The 12,343-nt window shown below is 33.1% G+C and overlaps 1 protein-coding gene across 1 annotated transcript in view; it reads left to right on the forward strand.

The window, feature by feature from the left end:
• LOC148947579 (putative RNA-binding protein 19) overlaps positions 1 to 12,343 on the forward strand; it is a 191,742-nt gene that overhangs the window by 24,842 nt on the left and 154,557 nt on the right. The window contains exon 2 of the mRNA XM_089095315.1: positions 4,160 to 4,364. Coding sequence (XP_088951441.1) covers positions 4,160 to 4,364 — 205 coding nt within the window. The remainder of the gene's footprint in view (positions 1 to 4,159; positions 4,365 to 12,343) is intronic.

The following is a 12,343-nucleotide window of genomic DNA, read 5'->3' on the forward strand; positions in this document are numbered from 1 at the left end:
TGCAAAATCTGTAAATAAATTTGGTTGAATAGTTTCTTTCTATTGGCTAGAAGATTTTCTAATAATTAAATTTTTCAATTTTTTTTTACAATTAAACTGCGAAATTTTTGCTATTCATGTTGCTATCAATTCTAGATAGTTTGATAATAACGTCAAATATGATAATACATCATTAACATACAGTTACTATAGTAAAGGTGCTGCGAGCTCTCTCCCTAGTGAGGGAGGATCGATTATAAAAAAAAGGTAGAAGGTCATAACGTCGCTGTCATGGTTAACAGGGGTGGTTCAAGAGCAAAATCTTTGGGGGGGGGGGCAATGTGACAAGGGCGCCAATATGCAAAATCTGGGGGCCCGAATGTGACAGGGGCGCCAATAATTGACCAAATTGACAAATAAAAAAAAAGAGTGAAGAAAAAAAAGCAAGGAATGAGAGCGTCAGAAAAAATCTGGGGGAGGGGTGGGGTTCCCACTCCAGTTTAGATCAGGAGAATCAAAGTTTAATTAAACATAAATTACTTTGCTGATCTGCCCTTTGAGAACAACTTAGCAAACGGTTTTTTGCAATTATTTCTCAATGTTAAAATTTCAGGTGCGACCCTTAGGGGTGGTAGCGACGACCAACTGTTTACCGCCATGTGTCCTATATGATGAGGCCGAGAGAGAAAAAAAAACATTCAAGCCACATTGCTCTTAACTAAAGGGAGAATTTAACAAAACCAAACAGATGACAGACAAATAATACTAGTCACAAATGTCAATGGAGAGCGAAGCCAACTTATCGTTGCTGCCACGTCAAAAGGCAATAAATGACAGCGACGATAAGCAAAACGACTTGAGCTTCAGACTGACTCACCAGCGAATGACTTGTCCCTTATATTGTGGATTGTCTCAATTGCTAGCCTAAGCTAATTTCTTAATAATGTATTTAGCGCCTATGATTTTCAATTGTGATCACCATAGTATATTCTTCAAACTCAAACCAGTCTCCGATAGAAACTCATCGGTGCCATCTAGTGTCTGGCATGACTGTAATTATTTGTTTTTCAATTCGATTTGAATCCTTACTCTATTTATGATGCTACTTGTATAAGCAAACATCTAGTACTTTTCGTTTATTGAGTTTGGTAAGGTACACTGGGACATTAGTAATTGTAGTGGCTATATGGGTCAATTAAGAGGATTCGATACCTTGAAGGATCGCTCTATCTCTTCCATTATAAACGTTTTAGTTTGTGTGACCAAACTTTTTAGAATTGCTTGGGCGGTCTTATTATAACTTGTAGAGTTTGGATAAGAGATCTGAATAAACGATTGAAAGCTAAAAGCCTATAATCTTAGAAAAATCATTTAGTTTCTCTTTTTTTGTCCCCGCAGTAGAGATATTTAGTTTTGATGATATTTATCTCATCAGAAGGTATAATTTTTTCTTCAATTAAAGGAAGCAGAATTTTCTTTTTAAAGTTCAGGATAGGGCAGTCCCTAAAGATGTTCTAGCATACCTGCTTAGAAAACTCCAAAAATCAGCTAAAAAGAAATGCCATTTGATTGATTTTTCAGAATTGGAAGTTCCCTGTGGTGCTACCCACTTTGATTGAACACCTTGCCGATACAGTTTCGCTGTCTTTTCTATCGAATTTCATAGTCAAACCACAAATTCTCAATAGATTTCAATGATAGCTAGCTCCCTTGGAGAATCCGCTAATGGACCCTTTGTCTTTGAGACGATGAGCCGACGATGAGGCTAGCAAAATGATTTTGAAGGTGTTGGATCCTATTATATGCGCCGATGGTGTGTTTTTCTGTATTTTTATGTTTTCTTTGGACCCCGCTTGCAAGGTTGGGTTTCAATATTTATTAATTTAGATCCGAATTTAAATTGTCTAGCTTCATTTTTTTTTTCTTTTTCAGCAAGACGTTGTATGCTTAATTATTCCTATTTGCGCCAAAGTTACTGTTTCTGTACATCTCATTTAACGTCTTCAATTGTTTTCCAGATTATATGCTCCACTGACTTGGAAAAAAACCATATCTTTCCATTTTTTTATTTATTCATTCACATTATCCCCTCCTATCCCCTGAATAGTAAAAATTCATTTAAATAATGCGCTCTTTGGATGCGAAATGCCCGGAAAATGCACATTCTTAGGCTACTAGGAATATGACACGTCATACTCCTTGCTAGTGTTCTGGATACGACTTTGATAAAGGCCGCTGACCATGCTGTTCACTCAGTGTCTTTTGTTGTTTTATATTTTCTCTCTTTTTCAGTTTTCTAATGTTCTTTTTTAGTTGGCGTTTAATTTCTTTTTGTTGAAAATTGTTTTAGTTAATGATTTTTTTTAAGCCCAGGGTGAAAATATGGTATTGGTATAATGGATTACACTGTTTTTTACAAGAAGAAGCAGAATAAGAAGAGGTTTCTTGCCACCCCAAGTAACTGCAGAGCCTTCTCTGACTGTTTATGCATAAATAAATAGGAGATGAAAATTAGCCTTCAATAACTATGCCAGTATATAGCTAAATTCTTCTAGGTCGTACAACAGGTTTGTCAGAATTTTCAGAAAAGAATCTTTCTACCGTTTCTAAGTGCCTTCCGTCTAACAAATTTTAAAGTATGAAGAACAGTGGAAATAAAATTTGTTTGAAAATAAAATTTTGATTGTTAGGTTACTTGGAAACTAACATAACCCACATATCTTAAAAGTTAGGAAAATCAGGATTTTGGTTTTTAATGAAAAGACATACATTTATGCATTTTTTGGTAAGAATGGATGCCAAATAAAAGAAAAAAGAAATAATGGATGAAAAAAGAATAGGTGAAAATCAGTAAAAAAAAAAAAACAGCAAGAAACGAACAAATAAACCTTGAAATTGGGATAAGTCCATTTATTAGACATTGAAAACAGATACGAAAGTCTGGATATTTCGACCACATATAGCGGTCGTCATCAGCAGAAACACTCAATTATTAAAATTAAAACTAACATGTTTACTTTTAACTCTCTCTGGCAAATCTAGGGAATGAACCGGAAGTTATTAACTTGCTCTGTATAAATACGAGTATGTTAGTTTTAATTTTAATACTTTAGTGTTTTTCCTGATGATGACCGCTGTATATGTGGTTGAAATATCCAGACTTTCGTATCTATTTTCACCGTCTAATAAATGGACTTATCCCCATTTGAACGTTTATTTGCTCGTCATAGAAAGACAGTGTGGTCTTGGAAAAAAAACCTAATTGAAGGTATTACGTCGAAAATACAGCGAAAAATAGGCTAAAATATAGGGTAATGCAGCAAACAGCTCAAGAAGGCGTTGCTTTTCTTTGAATGTGTAGTTATCTTTGAGAACCAACATGCTGTTAATGTTTGAATTTTTACGGGCAAAAAGCATTGTCAAATTTAATTAGTTAGTTTCGCTTATTTATTATTACGGTTCTACGTGGCATTCAAAGTATCATTCATTTAGTGTCATTCAAAGTATCATTCAGCTGCTGTTTACGCCCAAAACAAGTTCTGTAACATTAACTTTTATATTCCAGCGTAATCATTAATAAAAACTGGTCACACTAAAAAGTTTCCGAACACCTTGTAGTGGCTGAGTGGATAAAGCGGCGCCTGCCAACTGTGGGTACTGCGGTTCTATTCCTGGCTGTCGCAAGGGTTATATATATAATAAATAATATAATTAAATAATGAATAATATACTTATATAATTTAATATTAAAAAATATTAATAATTTTGCTTGTAAATATTTTTTTTTCGAACCCAGACAAAAAGGAGAAGATTGATTTCAAACAGTTCGTATTGAAGAAATAAAAGTGAAGAAAGACTGGTCCATATAATTGGATTTTTTTTCAAATTAAAGCAACGTTTAAACTTAAAATGATTAGTAAAAACTTAATGTATGGGAGGCTACCCTCCTTTTCACCCATTGTGCCAATTAATGACATATTGTTTTATATACTAATGATACTAAACTATTATATAATGATATTATATAATAATGATATGATAATAATATAATGATATTATATACTAATGATACATATTGTATTATATACTAATGAAGAATGTGCTAAATTTTTACGTAAAGAGTGGATAGGGGATTTCAAGGGCCAGCATCTTCTGAATAAAATATTTTCTTTTATTCCAGGTTACTGAGCAAAAACTTCGAGAATTATTTAGTGCTAAAGGTACCGTAACTGATGTTCAGTTGAAGTATTCAAAAGATGGCAAATTTCGTCATTTCGGATTTATTGGATTTAAAACCGCTGATGAGGCAGAAAATGCTCAGAAATATTTTGATAATAGTTTTGTTGGACAAGTCAAAATCAGCGTCGAACCATGTGATAATCTAGGTAAGAACTCCTACTTGTGAATAATAACAATAGTAATAAAATTTAATCTTTATTAATCTAATTAAAAAAAAATTTAATCATTTAAATAATTATAACAATAATAATAATAAACCTGTTAAGAATACTGTTTCTATAGAGTGAACCGGTACTTGTTTATTATACGCCACTCAAGTTCACGCTTTATAAAACTCGAGAACAAACCGGTTTCTTCGTTAGTTTCTTTCACCTTAGCGTGAGACAAGAAAAAGAGAAGTGACAAAAGATGAGAAATACATAATTGGGGCTATATATTTGCACAATAGGGGGGGGGGGGGGTGGTAAAGTATTTGGACAGTTTGGAGTCAGAAGAAATTCTTACTTCATAATATGCAGAATAATTGTACCTAACACATTTTTCTTGCCTGCTATACTTTACCCCCACCCCCTAATGTGCAAATATATAGCACAAATTTGTTTCTAAAGTATTTTTTTTTTTAAGGAGCATAATTTTATTTAGACATAAATTAAAAAAAAACAAACGCCAAGGAACCTTTCGGTTCGTTAGGCCAACTTCCAACTTACACATAATTCAATATAAATAAACAAAAACAAAACATTACCCCCCGCCGACGGGCAAACAAAACAACGCAAATAAAAATTCCATTGTGGCACTACTAAAAAAATCAAAAAAAAAAAAAAAAAAAAAATCAAACAAACTGATAAATATTATTAGAAAAATCCCTCAATTTTCCCCGGAAAATAATTCGGTCATGCTCACGCACAACCCCAATTGGTAAATGACTCCAGGAGCTCGGCATAACATGCCGAGCAGAGAACTTTGACCGGGTTGTTTCACACTGCGGCCGCCGAAAAGCATCTGCATTTCTTGTATTATAATTGTGAAGATCCACACCAGTTATAAACATGCCACTAAAACACTCTGAGGTAAAGTTATTAGTAATATCAAACATTAGCATAGATGGATAGAAAAGGAAAATACCTGCTAGAGGAAGAATATTCAGTTTCAAATACGCATTTCTCACTGAATCTCTCGTTCCATAATTTGCTAAAATCCTAATGGCAGAATTCTGCAAAGCTCTAAGTCGTTTCAGATGGGATTGAAAAGTTGGAGACCATATTGATCAGCAATATAAAAGGTAACGATTGACAAGTGAAAATTATAAAAGTCTGAGGAAAATTTTCGGACAAATGGGATTTGACTTACTAATAAATCCAATACTTCGGTAAATTTTAGCTGCTTACAGCTTATATGATCTGAAAAACTAAGTGTCTCATCCCCAATAATCCCTAAATACCTAGTCGAGCGTATTCTATTAATAAACGAACTCCCACACCTCAACTTATCTATCCAAGGATAATACTTTTGAGAACAAGCAAACAACACAAAATTACACTTCTTAAAATTTATTTTCAGCTTATTTAACCTAGTCCACTTTCCAATCAAACTTATATCATGTTCAACTGCTCGGATCAACTTTTTTTCAGTTCTTGCGCATATCGTAAAACTAGTATCATCAGGAAATAAAACTAACGCTTTTACAGGGATCACATTTGGGTCTCCACTGTTTATTGAATCAACAATATTAGATAAAACTCCACATAGATCATTAATATATACAGCAAATAATAGTGGACCAAGGGGAGATCCCTGTGGGACTCCAGACTCGACATCATATTCATATGTAGCTGGTTTTTCATCATTCAAATATAATTTTGTATCAGTTAGGTAAAACTTCAATAGATTCCGAGGTCTTGCTCTTATACCAGCATTATCTAATTTACTCAATAGAATTTCTTGGCTCAGAGAATCGAACACTTTTAAAATATCTAAAAACAAAGTTATGACTTTAAGATATTTATCAAGGCCATTGTTGACCAACGTTGTAAGAAACTGAACTGCATGCTCTGTAGAATGTTTTTTTCTGAAACCAAATTGGTTCTTAAAGAAAAATCCTTTCTTCTCTAGAAATGTCTCATCATCCTTAGGCATAATATCTTCTACATTATTCTAGCTATAATCGGAAGCAGTGATATTGGTCTATAGTTGCTGGGATCTTCTCGGTCACCTGATTAAAAAATTGACACTATTTTTGCAGTTTTAAACGGCTGAGGGAAGATTCCATCCTTAAAACACCCATTAATATGTTCGACAAGTTGATCCTTAATAACTGGAAAAATTTCTTTCAGGAAGCGGAGGGATAGAAAATCTGATCCAGCGGAATTGTTTTTTATTCCAGAAATCACTGTTAAAACTTCACTTTCATTCGTCTTTTGCAGCCACATACTTTTTTTACTAGCTGGTCCAATATACTGGTGAAACGACCCTTCGTTTTGATGTATACTTACTGACTGTCTAATTTCATTACCTGCGTTAGAAAAATGATCGGCCAGTTTTTCATTAAAATCTGCCTGGTATTGTTCACTTCCACATGGCTTCTTGTCAATTCCTCCAATTATTGACCGAATAACTTTCCAAGTCTTCAAAGAGCTATCTCTACATGACTCAAATATTCTTGAATAATAATCCTTTTTTGCTTTTCTTTACACTTTATTGAGCGCGTTATCATAGTTCTTATAAATATTTGGGTCTAATTCTCGGTCAGAAATTTTGCTAGCTTTATACAATGCATGCCCCCTCTTGATCCTAGTCAAAAGACTGCAGGATACCCATGGCTTTTTTGCACTTCTTTCATTTTTTTTCTTTATAGTTGTCTTAATACACACTTCATTGATCAAATTTGTAACTTTTTCATAACAACAGTGCAAACCTGTCACCATAATTTGCGCATTCGCTTAAACAACTTCAATCACATTCCTCAAGTCGCTCTTTAATTTCATTAATACTTAATTTATCAAAATAAGAGTATTGTCTATTTCTATTCTAAGAATCATTATTCATGTCTTTTCCAATATCTATACATACCATAATTGAACAGTGATCGGAAACATCATTTGAGATTACAATTGGGCTATCGTATTTAACACTCGAAAAAATGTTGTTTATCAAAGTTTCAGACGTCTCAGTAATACGAGTACACACATCAAGTACTGGGTGAAGATTAAAACTATACATAAGATTACAAAAATTATTAGGAACAACATTTTTCTTATCCTTTATATCAATATTAAAACCACCCATAACAAAACAATGGGCCAAAGATAGTAGTTGTATCACCTGCGACTCCATATAATACACAAATTGTTGTAACAAATTTGAAGGGATTCTATATTCAATTACTAATTGAAATGTATCCTTTTTCATATCAACCTGCAAAACCATACTCTCAAATACCATTTCAAAAGATACAGATAAATCTTCTCTTACCTTAGAAGTAAGACTTAACTTTACATATGCTGCAAGTCCACCATGTTGACATATTATTCTATTCTTCCTATAAAACGAGTAATCATTAATATCAAGTAGCAAGTCATTTCGATCATTAAGCCAAGTCTCAGTCAACCCAACAATATTTATATCACTCACACTATCACACAACTCAGAAATGTACCTAAAACTACTATTTAACCCTCGACAATTCAAATGCATCAGCAAAGGTTTCCCAGGGTTATTGGGTGAAAATATATCAATGGGGAAAGCATACCTCACTTGTGGTCCCTGTGTCATACTTCACACATCATCACCATCCTGGAGCACCCTATCAACCTCTTCATAAAAGTTTACCCTATTATTTTCTATTAGTGCCAAGTTTTTATTAATCCCTGGCATTTACCGTACCATAATAACCATATACTACGAAGCCCGTCGGCGAAGTTTCACTATATGAACTATCAAACTCGAACACTAATATAAATATAACTAAGAAACACTCCTGGATCACTTTTCCATGTTTTTTCCTCTTTCATCACTATCATCATTCTTTTTTAGCACCTAACCTAGCTAATTATAACACAACAACTAAATGTAATAATAATGAAAATAAATACTTATTACATCCATCACATAAATTAAAACTAATAAAAAAATCTTTAGCATTTCCCCATCAAAAGCTATGAACCTGAGAAAATTTGCCTGATTATCAAAAAAGGGAAAAAACGCCCCAAAAATCTGAAATAAATTAATGAAAACAAGGAAATTCACAATTTCTCATTGGAAACAATGACAACATAAATCTAACACTTCGCCCGTCATTTCCTCTTCTCTGCATTTATTCATTCGCCACTAATTGGGAACTAAAACGTCATAGAGAGACACTTTAGGGCTCAATTGAAAAATAATCACTACATCCAGTGTCACTTATAAATAATATACATATATATATATATATATATATATATATATATATATATATATATATATATATATATACATACACACATACACATACATACGTACATACACTCACATACATACATATATATATATATAATACACATACATACATACATACATACATACATACATAATAATAATAATAATAATAATACAATACATATATATATATACATACATATATATATATATACATACATAATAATAATAATAATAATAATAATAATAATAATAAAAAAAAAATAATATATATATATAATACATACATATATATATACATACATACATATATATACATACATATATATATATATATATATATATATATATATATATATATATATATATATATATATATATATATATATATATATCATCAACTACTAAATCAAAAAAAAAAAAGAAAAAAGGCCCCCCCCCCCAGAAATCAGGCAACAAAATCAGACAAATAAGAAATTATAACACAACAACTAAATGAAATAATAACGAACATAAAAACTTATTATTTCCATCTCATAAATTAAAATTAAGAAAGAAAAAAAAAACTTATAACCTCATATGATAACCACTATAATAAATAAATAACAAAAATAATAATAAATAACAAAACAACCAACTTCATTTTTCACAACAAAATTCAATTTTTTTTTTCTTCTTCCAAGCATCCCTTGATGCACTCCACTCGTGCATACTTTCATAATGCATAGGTTATTCTGGTATTTGAACATTTTTACTGTTGATCACTATATTGCTTAGAAAATTGTCTGGGATCTGTTCCATCGTATACTTATCCACAGGAGCATTTGCATTACGTCAAATGCACAAAAGAGGTGGTACTGACTTTGTAACCCAAACGTCCAATTCGCGAATTTGGGAGTCGTCAATTTTCTTTCTAAGTGCTAGTAATTTCTGACGAGTTTCTCTAACCGAAAGGGACATATCATCCGTCAAATATATATTTGAAAAGTTCATGACAACTTTTGTATTTAGTTTTTTAGCGTTTTTCAGCAATGCCAGTCGAGTCTCTATACTATGCATCTCAATCTTGATAAATTTTTTCTTTTTTCCATATCCCAAAACTGAGAAATCGCAGTTCTGCCCATATTCTAACCCTTCTTTAACAACCTTCTCCAACACATTTTTGGCTGATTCCATATCGCTTGCCAAAACATTCCATAAAATCACGTTCTTGCGAGTTTCTTTACTTTCTACTCGCTGGAGATTATGATTAACTGCAGACAACCTGGTTGTTAACCTACCATTTTCATTAGCCAAAACCGAAATTTGCACCTTTAGATTTGACGCCTCATCTTCTATGGCAGAATTTGCTGCTTTAATTCAGCTATTTCCTTATTTGAATCCGTCACAGATTTTTCCACTTCCAGTAATGGGTTTTCCACGGTTTTCATACTATCAGTTAGACCTTGTAGAGCAGTTGAGTTATCCTTTACTGTTGCCGAAATAATAGCTTTTTTTTCGGTAAACAATTTGATTGACATTTCTTCCACCAATGTTCGTAAAAGAACATTTGAGATGTTTGAACTGTCAAGTTCTTGTTGCTTCTTTCGTTTTTTGACATTTTCAATGAAACCCTGCCGAAAAATTTATAGTATACAAAAGAAAGTGCTCCCCTTGAAAGCTCCTTATTTTATCCACGTGGAGCAAAACGTGCAATTTTCTAAATCGGCCGTCAATCACGGCAAACAGCTGAAATCCCGAACATTTTGTAAAATTCAGCTCCGAATCTGCCAATTCTCTCACGATAAACGATTATCCTGCTGTTATTATCCGCAAAAATTTTTTCATGAACATTTGAAATCACGCAATAACTAGTTTAGGATGCAAACGAAACTACCTGTATGGATGCATTCAGGTAAATTTAATTTCGTAACAATGAAATCACTATCTGAATAGTTCAAATTATAATCCTTTTTAAACTGGTTTAGCTCTTCACACTTTGAACTCTTTATTTTTGAACTCATATTTTGTGATATTTCTTTAGGATTGGGCGTCAAAGAAGCATGTTCTAATTAAAAGCAGGACTTGAGTGGCATATAATACACAAGTATCAGTGAACCTTATGGCCATTTCGACTGTCCAAAATTTATATGATCTGAAATAACTATTTAATTACATAAAAAAAAGCCTTGCCCACAAGAAAAGAAAGAAATAAGAGTTAGAAATTTTCTCTTGTAGCAACTTTCTTTGAATACTTATTTATTGAGATTATATGAAAATAAACTAGAAATCGTCATAGTAATTGATGACAAATTTATGTAACCGTGAAAAGGCTTGATTTTACATGACCTGTTCAGCAAAATAACAGGCGTAACTCTATAAATTTAAAATTTATAGAGCAACCCACATACACGTGCGAACTATCCGAATTTAATGCCAGTCTGAACGTTGTCTTCACCAAAAACATTAAGCACACTTAATGCTTAATCAGCTACAGTAATCCGCAGTGGTCAAGCGTGGTTCTGAATCGTGGGCGCCCCGGCAGACAGAGGATGATTTGTTAGATATTTTATAGAGGGACTGTCTACGGATTTTTTTTGGGCACCCTTCTTACTGGACCTATGTCAAACAGTTAGCTATACGATAAATGTGGCTGTATCCCGCTTTCTAGGGCTGTAATGATAGAAAGGTTGAGATGGCTAGGATCGTTCTTTTTGGCCAACCATTTAAGGCCAAACAGAAATTGAGTCTTCCCCGAATGGCGTGGGAGGAGGTCGTAAGGAAGGATATAAGGGAAATTGGAACTTCTTGGGAGGGTGTAAAGGGAGGCTTTGAATTGACTGGGATGGAGAAGGAGCGTGCGTAGTTGTATTGGCTTCAGGCGGCTTGGTGCTGCATTGCGTTGTTAGTAGTAGTAGCAGTAGTAGTAAGCAGCTTTGTCAAGTGCTACCATACACCTAAGCAGCCCACATACACGGGGGAAGTATTTGAATCTACCGCCGATCTGAGCATTGGCTTCACACAATAATATTAAGCGCAACATTTTTAATGGAATACTTTTAAATAGTTGCCATATCTGTTATTCATTCATCGATGATTTTTCTGGCTAAGGAACACGCCGTTTGGAATAGAAATGGATGTAAAGAATATTAGACTGATTGTCAAGATTTCACAAAAAAAAAAACAAAGCAGAAATGAAAAATAAGTCAAAAATGAGCTTAGAAACACTTTTGATGCCTGTACATTAATTTATTTGTTTTAGGGTTTTGGAGTTGGATGGAGAGATCAGTAGCTGAAAGTTAAGTTTTAGTTTCTCTCACTCAAGTTATTGATATGTTCAGCGCAGGCAAAATACAAAAATGTGTGCAATTTTCTAAAAATGGGTGCTATTTAAAAAAAAAAAAAAAAATTAATCTTGGAATAATTTTAAGAAAAAGAATTGAAACATAAGGTTGTTTTTCTGTTCAATAGCAATAGCATGTGGTCTAGTACTGGGTAGTTACTGTTTATTATTTTTTTTTCCCAGAGACACTTCATATGGAAGGGATGGTCGTATAAACTTCAGAGAGGGCCTGTTTGATTTGTAAATTAAAAGTTCTAGTGCCCTTTTTAAGAGTCAAAAGTAATTTTTGTGTAACAAGCCACACCCCACACCGTTTTTTCCACAAACGCATGCGATCAAAATTTTGAGATTCTCATTTTGTTGGAAATAGTCCAAAGGTAAAATAAC

Source organism: Artemia sp. Qi Xiang Cuo, chromosome 10, assembly GCF_049724085.1.
Source record: "Artemia sp. Qi Xiang Cuo chromosome 10, ASM4972408v1, whole genome shotgun sequence".
NCBI lineage: Eukaryota > Metazoa > Arthropoda > Branchiopoda > Anostraca > Artemiidae > Artemia > Artemia sp. Qi Xiang Cuo.